The 18,803-nt window shown below is 35.9% G+C and overlaps 2 protein-coding genes across 2 annotated transcripts; both read right to left on the reverse strand.

Annotated features, from left to right (window-relative positions):
• Nucleotides 1-9,447: 9,447 nt before the first annotated feature.
• On the reverse strand, nucleotides 9,448-10,375 carry LOC122040227. The gene is made up of 3 exons (XM_042599564.1): nucleotides 10,215-10,375; nucleotides 10,054-10,098; nucleotides 9,448-9,982 (listed from the first exon to the last, which is right to left on the reverse strand). Exons 1-3 carry the CDS (start codon nucleotides 10,317-10,319, stop codon nucleotides 9,632-9,634), a joined length of 501 nt encoding a protein of 166 aa, XP_042455498.1. The 5' UTR covers nucleotides 10,320-10,375; the 3' UTR covers nucleotides 9,448-9,631.
• A 2,057-nt stretch (nucleotides 10,376-12,432) lies between these two features.
• On the reverse strand, nucleotides 12,433-13,555 carry LOC122044197. The gene is made up of 2 exons (XM_042604727.1): nucleotides 13,340-13,555; nucleotides 12,433-13,278 (listed from the first exon to the last, which is right to left on the reverse strand). Exons 1-2 carry the CDS (start codon nucleotides 13,553-13,555, stop codon nucleotides 12,727-12,729), a joined length of 768 nt encoding a protein of 255 aa, XP_042460661.1. The 3' UTR covers nucleotides 12,433-12,726.
• Nucleotides 13,556-18,803: the final 5,248 nt, after the last annotated feature.

Here is an 18,803-nt window from a genome sequence, read left to right on the forward strand (position 1 = left end):
GGAGTAGGCTGTTTACATATATCTTCGAGGTTCTATATCGTCTTTCTTTATTAAACTGCGTGGATTGATCATATATTATATCTGTGTGGAATGTTGATATAAACTGCGTGGTTTGTTTCTTATTTGTATTGTATTATTCCGGCCGTGTGTGGCCGAGGTATAGAGATATATGTATACTGAGCTTCATATTGTCCGCCGTACAGGGGAGATGCTGCCGAAATTTCTTCGGACAGGGACTACCTGGGGCGTGACAATAAGAGCCAGGTTGCTCTGAATTAGTGAAACCATCAATCGAGCAGGGGAGTCGTTTTTGAAAAAAGAAAATTATATATCGTGTTTGTTTAAACAAATATATATGTTTACTCCTTTAGTTTTCCCTCCAAATTTTTTTTCGAAAAATTCATTTTCATTTTTTCACCATTGGTCAATGTTGACGAAATATTGCATTTAAAAAAAATTATAATATTAATATTATTATTATTATTATTATTATATTATTTTTTTTATCTTTTCTCGAAATTAGTAACATATTATTTTATTTCTCTCCCGCACTACTAAGTCAAGACCTAGTCTTGGGACGAGTTTTTATTTGGTTATGCAAGAGCATTTTGAAATGACTTACCAAGAACACTACAGCACCGCACGTCTACCACTCTTGTCCAGTGAGAATTTTGAATACTAGAAAGACCAAATGGAGCACCAACTAAAGACCCAGGCGGAGATATGGACCATGATCCAGACCGGATTTATACTCCCCACCAAAGAAGGTGCTCATCGCCTGTGACAAGTGGGATATACAAACAAGGAGAAAAATCGAGGCAGATGCAAAAGCAACATGTACACTCCTATGCGGACTGACAAATAGAGAGCTTGATCGAGTTGGAAAGTTCAACAACGCTAAGGAGTTTTGAGAAAAATTGATCGAGCTTCATGAGATTCCATCAAAGCCAGAAGACCAAGTAAAACCTAAGTTCGAACCTGAGTATAAATCCCCAGAGTCAACTTTCGAACCAGACTCAGAAGAATCGGATTAGACCAATTTCATAGCACTGATGGCCAAGGAAGAGATAGTTGAATATGAGTCCGAATTCTAGATGGCAATAGTTAAAGGATAGAATCCTATCATTGATTTAAAAGGTAAAATTATAAATTCAAATTTTAAATTTTACATAACTTGTTTTAAGTTCATGGAGAGATGACACCACAAAAATCAATGCCCTACTCGTAAGATTCGGACGACACAACTGGAGGAGAAGGAGAAGTCAATGCTAGGAGTTTAGAAAAGGAAGGAGCACATTGAATGCTTCAAATGCAAATGGATGAGTCACTACAAAAGTCAATGTCCAACAAGAAGACCCAAGAATCCAGGGAGAGAAATCAATATTAGTAAATTTACATTACATGAAAATCCAATTTTTGCAATATGTGTCGATATCATAGTTAATCTTTATTGCTCTGGTTTAGATTTCTCTCGAAAATTAGGTATGCATGATAATAATACAATGAATAAAGTTGATTCAAATCTAAATAAGACTAATTTAAAATTATTCAATAAAAGCAAGCAATTAACTTTTAGAAAATTAGAAAAATAAAATAATATTTTAAAAGATAAAATTGATAAATTAGAAAAGATGGTTAATAATTTAACTAAATTATAAAATCTAAACTTAGATTACAAGTCTAAGGTAAAATTTAAACTCTACGAATCAAACTATAATCAAGTACCTTTTAATTATGAAACTAATCAATAAATAAGAAATTAACTAATAATTGCTTGATTTGGTTGATCCATGCATAACTACCATGAACATGCATATGCTCAAAATGTCATGTCATTCATGATTATTAATTGATTAGATTATAGAAGATAAAGACTTAGGCTTGATTCACACTTGACTCGTTAGACCTAGGATTTTCAGAAAAAAAATTAAATATTTAATTTTTTTAAAAAAGTTTTATCTAGAAGTGGTTAATGATCCAATACCTAAGAAGGCTCAGTGCATCATCACAACTTAGAAATCAATTATTGAAATAAATATTTAATTAACTAACTATTAAACCTTAGCCTAACTTAAATGTAAATCAATCCTTAGATTTTAATCTGAAGTGAAGATTAAATTAATCATCTTACAAAACTATTCAAGTTCCCTCACTGAAAATTTAGAAAAGGGTGAGATGAACATAGGTTTAAAATAAAAAGTAGTTAACCAAATTCAAATTAATTAAGCTCAATTCAATTAAAATTAATCCAAATTAATTAATCTAAGTTACTTTAATATTAATTAATTTTAAAATCCTAATTAATTTTAAAACTATAATTAATTTTAAATTTTAATTAATTTCAAAACTATAATTAATTTTAAATCATAATTAATTTTAAAATTATAATTATTTTCAAATCATTATTACTTTTTAAAATCTTAATTATTTTCAAATCATAAATTTTTAAAATCTTAATTATTTTTAAATATTAATTAATCTTCAAAATTTTAATTATCCTTAAATGTTCAAATCTAACTAATCTTCAAATTCTAATTAATTTTTAAATTCAAACTTAAAATTCAATATTTTAAACCCAAATTTAAATTCAAACTAAAATGTAAAATTTAATATTTTTGAAATCCAAATTTAAACTCAAACTTAAATAGTGTTCAATATCATAAATATTTTTAAAAATGATAGATAAAATTAACTTCAAAATTAACTTAACTCCATCTCATACAAACTCATAAGCTGAATATGTTTGATAACATAGAATGGGTGAGATGGAAAATTAGGAAACTAAATAATTACTTTTACTTTAAACTTAGTGTTTTAACTTTAAACTCTCGTGCTGGGACTCTAGGACCCTAAAACTTAAAGCATTCATTTTTTTTTACATTAATTAAGGAGGAGTGAAAGGAAGTTAAGACATTAATTTTTCTTAAATATTTTCTCAAAGTTATATTATCCTTTTTCAAGATTTCAAATCAAAGTATTTTTCAAAAAGGAAGATTAATTTTTTATTTTGCTTAACTATTTTTGAAAAGAAGGTCTAACTATTTTTGAAAAGTACTTTTAATATTTTATTTGAAAAAGGAAGTTCAACTATTTCTAGATGGAAAACTAAGTTTTTGAAAAAATATATTTTTAATTAAGTTTTCATGTATTTACCTAAGTGTTTTAAAAATATTTTCAAAAAGCAAAGTACTTGATATAGTATTTTTAACTTAGCTAAGTATTTTTTAAAGAAATCATTTTCTTAGCTAAATATTATTACAAGGGATTCTTTTCAAAACTTAAATTTAGCTAAGTTTTTGTCAAAATCTTTTTAATGTTAACTACTTAATTAAGTTTTTTATCAAAATCTTTTTAAAACTAAGTACTTAATTAAGTTTTTATCAAATTTTTTAAGCTAAATATTTAACTAAGTTTTTGTTAAAAAATTTTAAAAGCTAAGTATTGAGCTAATTTTTTTAAAGAAAATGTTTTCAAACTAAGTATTGAGTTAAGTATTTTTCAAATACATCCTTTTCAAAACTAGGTATTTAGCTATTTTGTTTAAAAGATAAATACGTTTTAAGCTAAGTAAGTGCTATCCTTCAGGGAGAGTTTAAAAGATTATAAAATTAGCCTTTCGGATTTAAAGATTCTTTTTCTCTCAACTTAGTACCCTTTTTTTGATATATGACAAAAGGGAAGAGAAAAGTTAAAGTTAAGAGTTAAACATAAAACATGAGCATAAGGGGGAGTTTTTTTTATATATATGTCAAAATTGTTATATTTTACTTATGCTCATTCTTAAATTCCTTTTCATTATATTACAGTAAATATTATTATGTTTTACTTAACTTTGAATCAGGTTGTCATAATAAAAAAGGGAAGATTGTTGGTATAGTGAGCACCAGACGATCGAACCTATGTTTGGATAATGACAAATGGTTCAAAGTTAAGTTGTCTTATTATCTAACAAGTGTGATTGAGCTTGCAGGAAAGTCTTAAGTGTTCTTAGGCAACAATCCTAGTGGATACTAGGCCGATAGAAAACCCTAGGGGGAGGTAACCCTAGGTCTTAGGGGGTGGTAACCCTAGGTTATAAAAAAACCCTAGGGGGAGGCAACCCTGGTTCTAGGGGGTGGTAACCCTAGGTGGAAAGTCTTGGCAGGTCATGAACTTTGGACAAAATCCTATAGTCGGGGAATCTAGGTGAAAATCCTGATGGTCGCGGACCAGGTGAAAGTCTGGATGGGTCGTGGAGCGGGCATCCAGCATGAAGACCTGAAGTCTCAAGCACTGAGCAAAAGTCAAGTCGGTCTGGAGGACCAGCCTGGCAACAGGTAACTTCTCCTGAGAGGAGTAGGTGAGCACACGTTCCCCGTTGAGGGAACAGTAGGCGTCAGTTTGACTTAAGATTTTTGGAGAAAAATTGAAAGTCGGAATCGGACAGTTTGGAAGCTGTCAAAAGTTATTCTTTCATATTGCTTTAGCTGATATTTGTCTAACTTTGTTTTGCAGGAGACTAACACTTTTTGCAAGGTTAGATTTGACCTTAATCGGTCAACTGAACGTCCGGATCAGTCAACCGAACACTCCAAGAGAAGGATCAGATTTTCAACAAGTTGATCGGGTTCGACCAAGGGATTGATCGACCGAACCTGGGGTTTAGTCGACCGAATAGTGGATTGGCATTGACATGGTCAAAGCCAAGTTGATCGAACCAGATGAGCTGGGGATCAGTCGACCGAACGGCGAGATCGGTAGACCGAACAAAGACTCTTATCCGACAAGAAGCATGTGGAAGAGAAGTTAGGCAGGTTCAGAGGGTTCTGTCAATCGAATACCTAGATCGATCAACCGAACACCTAGATCGGTCGACCGATCAACTTCGAGTCAAAGACTGATCTCGAGATCAGTGGATCTGGATCAGATCTGGCTCGGCTATAAAAAGAGCATCGGCCAACAGCTTTGAACAACTCACTCAGAACATTATTCTTACGTGTGCGTTGCTACGGAACGACTCAATAACACCTACATGTTGTTCCAACAATCAACTATCAACTATTTACTCTTTGTTGTCGGTAAATCTTGTTTTCATTATTACACTTGTACTAGTTTTTGTAAAGTGTTTCCAAACTTATAGTGATTATCCAACATAAGCGATCAACGATCATGGACCTTGGAGTAGAAGTCACCACATGCTTCAAACCAAGTAACCAAAAGTATTAGCGATTGTTCTCTTGTTTCTTTCTAACTTCCACTGCCGAAACGAGTAAAAAAATCACGAGTGCTATTCATCCCCTTCTAGCACGTCATCGATCCTACAATATTCATTTCTATTAAGTCTTGTTTTCATTGCTTTCGTGCTTAACCATTGTATTGGATTTCTCCGCCTTCAACTCATGTTCAAAGAAGGAGATCTTAGTGTGTTTTCATAGCTCTTGGACTAATAACACGAGGGTTGTAAGGAAGTAATTTATCTAGTCTCTTTCCTTTATATGTTCTTTGTATTGTTAATATGTGTCCTTGTAAAGTCAGTAATAAGAGAAATAATTGTTTTATTTACAGGTCATTATTCATCCCTCCCTTTTAGCTCTACGAATCACTCTCGCTACACCAACACAAGCTACATCAGTATCCGATAGGGATGAGTCTGACTCACTCCAATGGCACTTAGCTTCGGGCTGTTTGGCCATGACCAAGAGCGCGCAAAGAGTTTTGGAAAGACCAAGAAGTTTTTCAACTGGTAGTGTGAGTCAGAGCATAGAGCTCCAATAAATTTGGCACAAGTTCAGTTTATGATGAAGAATTATCTTCATAAACTTGAGGATGTGAAAAAAGCAGAGCTGCATTTCATGTGGAATGAATAAAAGCATGTTTATTGTAGTAGAATTGACAATATGTTAAAAGATATGTGATATTCGTTAATACAATAAAAATTAATTCAATTGATTTAGCCTTTATTGAAAATATAATGTTAGATTAAAAAAGAGTGAGGATAAAATTCATATAATTAAATACGGCAAAAAGTAACAAATAGTCACGTGACTCATGCTAATTGTCATTTTTATTTGGAAAAAAAATCAAACGTGTCCTGTTTTTTTAACAGAATCGTTAAGGGGTGTCTATTTTTATTTTACCATCAAAATGTCTTTTTTTATTTTATACTGATTTAAGATGAGAAATTTTGTTTATAATTATTATGTAACCCTCTAACTATCTAAAATTTAGAAGGAAAAAAAAAAAATACTAATGCGGGTTCTTTAACTTTTGACCATCTAAAGTTGATATATTCTCAATTTAAATTTGTTTAAATTCATACTTGTTAAAAAGGTCATATAAATTTTAAAGAAAATGACTTCAATTTTGATTTTATAATTTAGTTGTTTGAACTTCGCTCGACCAACTTATGCACGGTCATATTTATCCTCTAAAATATTCGAACTTTAGTCCTCTTATTACTCCGGTACTTTTACCACTACGACCGCCACAACCATAGAGGCAACTTGTCATCTTTGCACAATCTAACACTTTTGATGCAGATCAGACAATTAAGGTCTGTCCTTCGTAGCTTTCCCTCTACTAGATTGTTATTTTTTTCTCATATATATAGTTGTATTTACCTCTTCTGCCTACCCTGATCTTTCTCTTGCCTGACCTAAAGTAAGACAACCTCAATAGCCATTGTTCTATGGATCACATCTCCATAATTCATGACCAAATATCGAGCTAATCACACCTAGATAGAGGGGGCCAAATCATCAATAAAATGATTTTATTGTAGTCTACCAACATCTTATGAACTTATCAATGGAAAGAACTCTGCCAATTTATCAAATTCAACACAATACTCCACATTCTGACAGCCGTACTCGAGAGCCATGAACTTCCCCCTCTTTTGGGCCTCATCCCCTCAAGAAAAATTTTCATTTAGACACTTTCTTGAAGATGTTGTAAGGAATAGGTTCATTCTCAAACACAGCCATGCAGTTCGTTCAACCTTGTCCTCATCCCTAGCGATTGCCAGACGATCATCATGTGATCGAAGTATTTCCCCGTCCATATCTCTCTAATGGGAAAGCACTCTTACATCAACAAAATATATGTTCATGTTATAAAGGAAAGGTGCCACCATGTTATAAAAATATAACATGATCATAGTTGTTGCTCATAGATGTCCACTTGTTCCAACACAAGTATGACTTACTCTCCTCCTCACCTATGACTAGAGAATTTTTTCTCATAACCGATTTGACCTTACCAATAGACTTACCTATTATACCAATGGCTCTAGTACAAAGATTCAACTCACCAATTTCAACCACACCACCCTAAGAGGATAGGATAAAAGATGGAGATTTGATCAACTTAAGATGAAATTTGGTCGACCAAAATAATTGCTCGAAAGATGTCTCGACCAACCCAAGCAAAGTTCCCCAACCAACTTAGGCTTGAGAAAAGAGTGTCAACAAATTTTAGATGTTGGAAATCAGCAATTTAGATAGGGCCAAAAATGGAAGACCAAACCATGTTTATGTTAACAAAACATGTAACACGAGTCCCAATTGATATAACTAATTCACATGAGGATATACCAATCACAACAGCAAAATAATGGAACATGTTAACCACTTAGAAAGTAAGTTCGAACATCTAACTTAACAAGCATAAAGATAATGGCAACTTGTCATATTAACAACTAAGAGAATGATAGGTCTTACCATCTGCGATGCTTTGATACCACTCTCTCCACCCTAGGAGAATAGGTTGAAAGATGGGGTTTGGTCGACCAAGGAAAATCCTTTGGTCAACCTAGTCTACATATGGTCAACAAAGATGAAACTTAGTAAACTAAAATACTTGCTAGAAACATGTGTTGACCAACGTAGGAAAGTTTTTTGACCAACTTAGGCTTAGGAAAAAAGTGTTGACCAACATTAGATGTTAGACCAACAAACTAGAGAGCTAAAAATGAGGTTCGAAACCATGTTTGTGCCAATGAAACATCCAACACAATTGATACTAGTAATCCACATGAAAATATATCAACCGCGATAACAAAAATAGAACCTGTTAACCACTTAGAAAGAAAGTCCTAACATTTAACACAGTATTCTTAAAGATAACGAAACCTCACCATACTAACAACTAAGAGAATGATAGATGGTACCATCCTACAAAACAAAAATAAAACTATGAGCAAGCTTCATTCTACCACTGAGTGCGTCAACTCAAAAGGAAATAAGTTCAATAAAAAGTTAAAGTTGCTACAACGCCCAACATGAACTAGTAACTTAGATAGTTTCACTAGTTAAAATTGTTGGCATCACTTTATCTCTATCACTGAGCTCCCTATTGTATCATGCTTCTTCTCACTTGTGGATTTGGAGACAACAATAAGGGTATCCAAGCAGTATCAATTATGTTATTGAGCATTATCACCATAACTATTTAACCACCGTGTAAACAACTTATACATACATTCAATAGAATTACTAAAATAACAAAGAATAACTACTACATGCCAATTGGTATCAATATATGTACACTCTACATATATGGTGGTAGAATAACTACCATCCCTTTGATATCAATACAAAGTGTGTGCGCTTTTATTTTTAAGCTAGCACCAAGTATCCAACCCTTTAGGACGACTAATCCTAGGGATGACTGACTTGATCCCACAAAAGTTTCCCACCAACTATCAGAGTCAATCCGAAAGTGCTTGTAGCGGGTGACCCAACATCCCAAGTTTATCATCTCACTGGAGGAAAATATCCTACAATGTGTCGTAGCTGGGAATTGAACCATGGGTGTTTAGGAGACTGCATGGTCACCTTGCCGCTGCGCCGTAGCCCGGGGCAGTATCAATACAAAGTGTTGGTGCATGTGGCGGTTGTATGTTTCCATTTTTTGAGTAGCTTGTAATGAATTTAAGCACTTATTGTTGGTTTTACAGTTAGTGTTGATGTTCTTGTAGCACTGTTATAAAGTTACATATAGTGTACTCATGAAAGTTTTACCAACTACCCCCTAGCCACTGGTCGGCTATAAGTTGATTACGTGATTTACATCCTTTCACATAACTTGGAGACGGGCTGTGAGGGAGCCTGGGGTGAATGTAATCACATCACCTTTTGCTACAATGAAAATTTTACCAACATTTTTTTGTAGGGTTTGAATACCTATTTTCCCAAGGCATGTCAAAATAATTGAAAATGTCATCCTCAAGGAGGGAAGGTCACCTTCAGGGCATGATAATCATTTAGAATGCAGATGCATATACAAGAGCTAGTGCTCTAGGGCATGTTTCATGGATTTCCCTTGAATTGTGGCAATCCTGAAAACAAGGCTGGGGGGGGGGGGGGGGGGGGACATGAGCATCTAATACCATGAAGAACTTATGTCACTCTATGATATAAAAGATATGCCTTCCATAAGTTTGTAGGGAAAGGAACTGCACCACCAAACTGAACAATTGTGCTGATAATATTGGATTTCAGGATCACATGCAAGTCAAAAGTATTCTGATCGAACGAGTATCAACAAAATTAGTGTAAACTGCAAAGGCTAACAAGTAACAACTGAGGAGCAGTGTAGGAGCACTCACAGATGCCTCCGTTGTCTCTAGTCTTATGTAATGGCATATATTTTTTTACATTGGCAGTGCAGCAGGCAAATCTATCAAAGCCAACTCCTTCATTCGCTTCCTCTTCCTCCTACCACCCTTCCCCTGCTGGCCGGTGCGAGCGGTGGCAGCGGAGGGGCGATTGAGCCGAGCTCTCGGAGCGGTCTGCGATGGTGTCTCCACCACATCTGCACCCGCCGCGCTAAAGGAGAGAACGGAGCCCAAGGGGCACTCCTGCCAGCCAAGTGCATCGATACCCTGCTTCGCCTCTTCCAGCGACATCATCGTAAGAGGAACCGAGGCCTTCAGCCGCTCCCGCACGGTGGACCTCTCCGGAGGCATCAAGTCGAGCGACTCGATGGCATTCAGGATGAGCTCCTGAATAGAACAAAACGGTAAAGACAGAATGCAAAGGCTCGATTCTCAATTCAACAGGGAGGAGAGGGCACCTTTGGCCATCGATGCAGCTTCACAAATCCATGCATAACGATGATCTGATCCAGATCACAAAACAAACGACCACATCAGGGCAAAATCATTAGGATCCAGAAGGAAACGGAGTCCAGACAAGATGGCGTCAGAGAGGAAAGGAATAAGGAAGAAGGGGTACCTGGTTGAGCTGGTAATGGGAGAGGAGGTGGCGGAGATGAGGGTTGTGGAAGAAACCGGCGTATTCCTCCAGAGTGATCGACTTCGCCTCCTTCCCTCCTTTCATTTCTTCTCTTTCGTCTCCCCGGAGAGGACTGGCCTTCGACTCTTGTCCACATTGTCAAGTTATCGAATCGCTCCTTCTTTTTCCGATATTTACGAAACAATGCCACTCAGTAATTTACTAAGCAGCCACCTAAATTTCCTCCAACCAGATTGATTTCTTTTTCAAAAACTTGATGCATGATTTAATAATTTAAAAAGTATATGATTTAAATATTTACACATCTTAATTGCATAGTTCATTCAGGATATTTTTTCCTTTCGGTGAGAAGTGAACCTGCGAATATTAGTCATTTGAATATATTTTTATGAGTATTTTTTTTTTTCGATGAAAATTTTTTATGGGATTAGATGGATCATATCCAAAAATAATTGTTCGAAGAGAGTAGATATTTGAGTTACTAAAAATTAAAAAAATGAATGTTTGATAATACAATGGGTATAGAAACCTAAAACCTAGATGTTAAAATCCTTTCCTCAGACATAGTACAACGGTAAGGTATTTGATGGATACATAGGGCACCACGGTTCAATAATCAACTAGGACTTGCACAAGCGTTTAATTGGAGGAAAGGTTGTGAGGACTACACATGATTCGATTACCCAATTGGGGTATGAACAACCCTACAATGACAGAAAAAATTATGGAGGTTGACTACATGCACACTATCATTAGTACTTTCGGATTTACTAAGTAGATGAACCAGGAGGAAAATTGTTCATTTTCAAGATTAGTCGGATTTATAGAGATCTAGACACATGAATTATCTAAAAAAAATAAATGAATATGTGAAACTCATATAAGAAAATACTAGGGCAAAAATCAAAAGATCATCCTAAATTTTACAAATAGTCAAAAGAGCATACTCTTAAAAAAAATATACCCTAATTTTACAAGAATACTTTTTCTTTTAATGCGGTTGCAACAATGATTAACATGTAGTAGCTAATATAGTAATATTATAATTTTGTTGTAACTATTTAGTAAGCTACTATCTATTAACTTCTATAAATATTTTAAAGTGATTTTGACCTATTTAAAATGATTGTGATGGATTTAAATATTTTTTTTTACCAAATTGGTAAAAAGTATTTTAATATAATAATATTCAAAGTTTAAAACTTAAAGTTCCAGTTTTTAAAATTTAGAATTTATCTATAATTCTAATTACTTAATATCTTCTACAACTAAGTACCAGTTATTTACGTAGCTTCTATAATTATTTTAAAATGATTTTGATACATTTAAAATGATTTTTATTAAATTTAAATAATTTTGATGATAATTAATATTTTGATATAATAGTATTCAGATTTACAATTTAAAATTGTAAGATTTTAAATTTTGAATTTAGCTATAACTATGTAATAACTACTTAGTAACTTCTATTACTATGTCCTAGTTATTTAAGAGTTTCTATATTTCTTTGCAAATGATTTTGGCTAACTTAAAAGTAATTTTGATTAAATTGATAAAAAAATATTTTTGATATAATATAGTAAATTTGATTTAAATTAAATAATTGTTTTTTTTATAATAGCCACTATTCAGTAGTGTATAAGCTACTGACTATATGCTACAAAAAGGTTAAAATAAAAGATACAAAGTATATGATGGGCAGGCATTCTTATTTTTTTTAAAAAAAAATAATAATGCCTTTTGATGATTTAGATTTATAAAATTTAAAGCGCGCTTCTTATTTTTCCCAAAATACTAAAGGTTTGCTTTATACCCTCCTTCAACCTTGAATAAAGCCTGCCTTTAGAAAGTTTGTGCGAGTTATATATATAGAATAGTCGTCTACAGTGACTTAGATTTAACTATAGAATTTGTTCCTAAAGCAACCGGATAAAATATTTGAGTCAAATTTTGTATCCACGGACATTTTAATAATGGGTGGTGTTTGGTTAAATTATTTAAATGATTATAAATATGAGTTTAATAGTAAATAAAATGAGAATAAAAATAAAACTCACCTAAATCTAAATGCATGAGTTTGAATAATTCTAATAAATCAAAAAATTATTTTTAAATTATTATTTTTAAATTCATAATTCAAATATCCGTACTATAATTCTATTCCTACATTCTTAAATCCACCCATCAAACACTTTAGTAGTCCAACAAATATTTCATTATCCTCCTTGAAATTTCTGAATTCACAGACGTTGTGTTTGTATCATGTCCACATTTGTCACTTACACCCTATATATTTTCCATATCTATGTACAACCGAACAAGTTTCAGACACGCACACGGTGTACCATTCATTTCAAGTTTCACCATAGATATATACACCAATCAAACGGCAGGTATGACGGTGCGTCACGACAAATCCTTTCCAAAGCACTCCACCCGCAGAGACCGTGATATTACGCAATTGACCTCAACAGCACGACGGATGGGCGTCTCAGGCGCCGGCCTCCCGGAGGAGCGGCACGAGACGGCCGCCGAGGTGGAGCGCGATGAGCCCCTCGATCCCGCCCACGCTCTCTCCGCCAATGAAGAGGGCGGGGAGAGCCGCAGCGTCGGCGGCGGGCGATTCGCCTTCCTCCATCTCGATCACCGTGGGGTGGGCGCCCACCGCCGCCAGCAGCTGTCGAATCACATGGCACATGAAGCACCCACGCCGGCCGACCACAACCACCGGGCTCTCCCGGATCACCTCCCTTACCATCCGCGCCGTCCTCCTCTCCGGCGACTCCCCACCGTCGATGGCCAGCGACGCCGCCGCCCACGCATCCACTCCTGCCCCCAATCCCAACCCCCCGTCCGCCGAGCTCGCTGCCACTTCCATGGCGCAGAACCGAAGGGCGAACGAGGTGCAAGGCAGCGCAGAGGAAACCGCACTTATAGGCGGCGGAAGCGGTGGTGGTGGCCTCCGGATCACATGGGCGGTGACGTCAACGCGACGGTGACGGCGAATAGTGGGGAGCGGGTCGGCGATGGCGTCACCGACCCACTAAAGCCACAGTGACGTCACGAGAGACCGGGAGCGGTCTGCGCTGCCGAATCCATCCGACGGCGCAGATCGAATCATGTCCGTGGGCGACGGTGATGCAGTTGCCGTGCCGGGGGCGGATCAGATGTGCTGCCGAAGCTTTCGGCCCAAAAGGTTCCGCCAAGGGAGTGACGCCGCGTGTCTCCACGACCGCCACGCGTCGACCTTTTGCGTCAGCAAAGGAAGCGGTGGCTTTGCTTATGGCGGACGTATCTCGCGCGGGGAGGTCGAGTGCCATGTGTGCACTTATCGTGAGATGCCAAGGAAAAAACAGATAGAAACACGGTTTGTTTGCTAGTAAGGACATCGGAACCACACTCTGGTTGTAATAATAATCAACATCTCGTGAGAAGATTACTTTCACGTATTTATTATAATAGTATCTTTATTTGTTCACTTCTAACCCTTTTAATATTAACATTTATTATTTATATATCCCATAATTTATTTAATTATCTTAAAATTATATTATATTAAATAAATATATTTTAAAATAATAAATTATTATTATTATTATTTTTAATAACAATCTTATTTTAAAAAATAATTTTACTATTTTAAAAAATAATATTAAATTTATAAATTTTTAATAAATAAAATTTTTAAAAAAAATACACACACAAATGGGGTTGGCCCACCCCATATGTTGCCTATTTTGAACGCGTTAAATATTTTGAATGCAATTAAATAAAGGGATGTTATAGGTGTTAATATCAAGGAGGTATTATAACATCTTATTAATATATTCATTGTAGATGCTCTAAGGGCGTGTCCGATGGGGTATGCATGAGGTGTTGTCATCATAAGGTCTGAGATTCGAATCTCGACAAAGTTGAGGTAAATGTCTCCCTTATGTGCTAGTCACTATTCCAAAGGCTAGTAGCCGTCCGTGATTTACCTCATCCGTGTTGGTCCTGGGACGGATTGGTGAGGGCGTTGGGGCAAGCGTATTCGCTTGATGTTCTCTTTTAATTTTTTTAATTTTTTTAATTTATGAGTATATCATTGAAGATTTTATTTTAAAATGGTTAGGTTGGATTGTATTAAACATAAAAAAAAAACTAAATAAAAAAAATTTAGGTGTTCACTGAAAGGCTGAAGTTGTGTTGAAAAAAAAAAAAAGGCTGAAGTTGGATTATATTTTATGAGTATCTAAATATTTTTTTTTTATTTTTTTTATATTCCCCGTTGGAAAAAAATATTTTTTTTTCAAAATCTTTATATTTTTTCTTCATAGATTTCACCCTGTTACATGCGTTTTGTAAATTTTAATATTTATAAAAACATATTGAATTTTTTAACATTTTTATTTGTAATTTTGATGTGGGGAGAAAATTGAAAGTTCAAGTTATTATCTTAGGAAATGGTCAAAGGGCTTTTACATATAAGATAACTTTATATTTTAATAAAAGATTTTTTTAATATTGTTATAGAATTTTTTTCATATTATTATCTAATTTAAATGATTATCAAATATGAAAAAACGTGAGAGACATGTAATCATTTTCCGAGTGATTAAGTTTGATTATGTTATTTTGATATGATTGATAACTAATTTAAGTTAAGGTTAATTTATTATTTTGATAATATTCTTGTCAAAGATCATGATACAGTGAATCAACGAAAAACGACTCACTAGTGAGGGCTCCCAAGATTCTTACAAATACTAATCGAGAGGTTAGAATGAGCGCCAAGTTAGGTTGGACTTGGCATAACCATTCCGACTCAAGTTAACATAGAGATTATGGCAGGACAATAAGAATTAATGGAGTAGTAGAATTCTGATGATTGTGTACGCATACATGTACTTGTGTGAGCAAGCAATCGTTAGTGGGCCATGTAATATGGAAATTCCATCCAAGGGAATTCAGGTGGGTTGAGTCGGAGGAGTCAGATAAGTCGAGTCCTTAGTATTGAATTAGACTGAGCTGGAGGAGTCGAGTGAGCCGAGTATTTGGTGTCAAGATAGACTCAACTGGTGGAGTCTAGTGAGCTGAGTCTTTGGTGTCGGGATAAATTGGATCGAAGGAGTTGGGTGAGATGAGTCCTTAGTGTCGGGGTAGATTGGACTGAAGGAGTCTGGTGCAGGGGATCCACTTTGACTTTTACCTCTGCTTGACCTTTTACTCGGTAGCGAGGTCGAACGTCGCCATGTGTAGGTCGATGTTATTCACTATATCACAAGCCTCCCCATCAAATTTATTCGAAGGAGGTTTGAGTCTGACTAACTAAACTGTAGCATGATTTAATCTATCTGTCAACTCGATCCCTAGGGCTGATGTGGCCCAAAAACCTTACCGCTCCACTAGTACTTGCCTTGGAAATCTATGAGTTAGGCGTCATTAATGCGAACGATACATGTGATGGTGTATTTGGACCATGATTAGTCTGTCCTATTGGCCATCAATGCTGACCCGTCTGAGGTTAACAAGTGGTGACGTCATGCTATTGCCCATCAATGCCGACCTGCCTGAGGTTAACAAGTGGTGACGTCATGCTGCGAATATCAACTCAAGGAGACTATTGAGATTCTATAGGTTTGGGAGCTTGATCTAATGGCTTTGCGCAATAAGCTCGTCTTTTTTAGCTTCCAAATTAGATAGCTAAGAATGATGGGTTCAGGCTTTATGAATATTGTCACCTTCTCCATCATTGTCTTTAAGTTCCAGCACCAGTGACCCTTCACGACTTCACAGATTTCCTTATTGTTGTAAGTTTCCTCACCACTACTATGCTCCGATCCTCGCTAATCCTTTCTTATGTCTTCTGCATGATCTACCACTCTATCCATTACAACTGAGAGTGTTCCCACTCTCTAGTACACATCCATATGTTAGTACAATTTTTCCTAGGTCAAGGTTGACCAAGTTGACTAGGTTTGAGTTGGCTCAAGTTTGAGTCTTGATATTTGACAATATATGGAGATTGTAGGTATAATTGTTTGTTTGGGGAGATTGTTGCCTCTAGTCAAGGGTTCACCAGTTTGATGTGAAGAAAAGTCAAGTAGGTCAAGGTTGACCAAATACTTGACTAGAAAGTCCTAACTGGAGGTTAGGTAAGGGCAAGTCCTATGGGAAGGTTGGCAAAAGATGAAAATCTAAGTGAGTCAGTGTTGACCGGATACTTGTTGGGGAAGTCCTGATGAGTGAAGTCAGACAATTGGAAAGTCCTAGTGAGTGAAGCTAGGCAGAAGGAAATCTTAGTAAGTGAAGCCAGGTGAAAAGCCCTAGTGAGTGAAGTTAGGCAGATGAAAGTCCTAGTGAGTAAAGCCAGACATGTGGAAATCCAGGTGGGTCAAGGTTGACCGGACATCTGGTGATTCAAAGTCAAAGTAGGTCAAAGGATTGACCAGATACTTGGCACAAGAAGAAAAATCCAAGTGGGTCAAAAGATTGACTGGACACTCGATGAAGAAGTCCTAATAAGTTAAGATTGACCAGATGCTAGGCAAAGAGGAGTTTCAACATGTCAAGATTGACCGGATATTGGGTAAAGAAACCCTAGACTTCAGTTGGGAAGTTAGGATTTGGTAATCGATTAGGTTAGTTAATTATCGTAACTTAATCAATTAATGTAATTACTTAAGCTTGGAATCACGAGAGAGACTCTCTAATCGATTGGTTCAATTGATTAGGACACTGTAAGAGATTAGGGTAATTGCTTACAGTGTCTTTTTACGTTAAACAGTTAGTTATGTTCGACGCTTAAGCGATCAGGGTAATCACTTAAAACTGGATTTTGCAAAAGGCACAGAGATTTCGGTAAACGATTAAATAGGAAAGCTTAATTACTTACGAATTGTTCTCGTGTGAACAGAAAGTTTTCTAATCGATTAGGATAATTAATTAAGCTTGAAAAACTAGTCATTATCAGCCTGGTAAAAGGCTTTGGTGTGCACTATTCTTATTAGCTCTCGACAGATTCTCTTCCACTCTTCACCAATCTCATAGCTAGTTCTTGAAGCTTCTTGGAGACAAGTGTTGCTGCACTTCCAAGGTCAAGAGGCGTTCCTAAACAAGAAGAAAGCAAGCTAGGGTTTCATTGATTGTAATCTTGTAAGATTCCATTTTGTATTAGCTTGTGTTTTCCTTTTCTTGTATTCCATTGTTGTGAGCTTGTACGAGGCTTCTCCGCCTCCGGATTGTTTCTGAGAAGGAGTGTTATTATAGTAGATGTATGAGAGAGGGGCGAACCTTTTGGATTAGTCACCTCATTTGAGGTAGATACCAAGTAAATATTTGGCGTTAGCATTGGAGAAGTTTGTTTCGGGTATTCCGCTACACATTATCATCGAAGTGAAGTGACGAGCTATTCACCCGCCTCTTAGAATCGAAGTATCAAGTCCTCTTTGTCCTACTTAGATTTTTCTCTTTTCAACATTCCCGTTAGACTTTCTTTGCCTATCCTCCAGTTAGTACTAGTCATTCATCAGACTTCTCACCTTTGCCTAACCTTAGTTAGGACTTTTTATTGCCTAACCTCTAGTTGGAGTTTTCCCTTGCCTAATCTCAGTTAGGACTTTCTATTGTCTAACCTCCGGTTAGGGATTTCCATTACCTAACCTTTAGTTAGGACTTTCCTACTTAAGTATTTGGTTCTCCCTTGACCTACTTAACTTGTCTCTCACATATTGTCAAATATTAAAACTCAAACTCAAGTTAATATGAGCTTAGTCAACTTGGTCAACTTTGACCCGAGCATGATTGCACCAATGTCATTATGTCTTTGGGCATGATACATAATGTTAAATTGACTTAGGGTCCTATTTCATTCGCCACCTAGTGAAAATTGGAAAGGCTTTATCAAGAACTATAGTTTTCAATGGATTGATTACACACATAGTTGTGACCTTAGGTTATAATCTAGATGGGCTCAAAGTTATTCATGGTAGTTCAAGGACAAATCTTGATGCATGTTTGGCAATGAATATGATAATTAAAGATGTGGATAGTTATGGTTTGGTTCTAAAATATAGATTCTCCCTTAGATTGCCAAATCTCGAGCACACCATGGTCCAAAATGATGTTAATCGGGCCTTGTCCATTACCTTACCAGTTCTCGTCCTCCTTGAACTTCCTAGACCATCCCCCGATAATCTCAAACCTACTAGATATTCTTTTATTTGTGATTATTCTTTTTTAGGTCATATTAGGTTTGATTTTTCTAATTTCTGCACCTCCCTCGACACCATCCATACCGAGCAATTTGAGCATAGATATCTCTTGGAGGAACAAAGGCACATGATGGATGAACAATACCAAAGTGTGCAACATTACTTTCAGAGGGAGAATGACTTCTACAACCTGTAAGTACCCCGTTATAATTTTAGTATGATCAACTAAGTCAAGTTAGGTCTTGTGTATATTTGATGTCTTGTGTCTAAGTGTACAGGAACTTAGGAGCATAGGAAGTCGAGTGAAAGACACAGCTAGCAAGAAAAATGACATGGGAGAGAGTTGTTGGACTCAGTGCATCTGAGGGATGAG

This window comes from Zingiber officinale, chromosome 2A (genome assembly GCF_018446385.1).
Source record: "Zingiber officinale cultivar Zhangliang chromosome 2A, Zo_v1.1, whole genome shotgun sequence".
NCBI classification, from domain to species: Eukaryota; Viridiplantae; Streptophyta; class Magnoliopsida; order Zingiberales; family Zingiberaceae; genus Zingiber; species Zingiber officinale.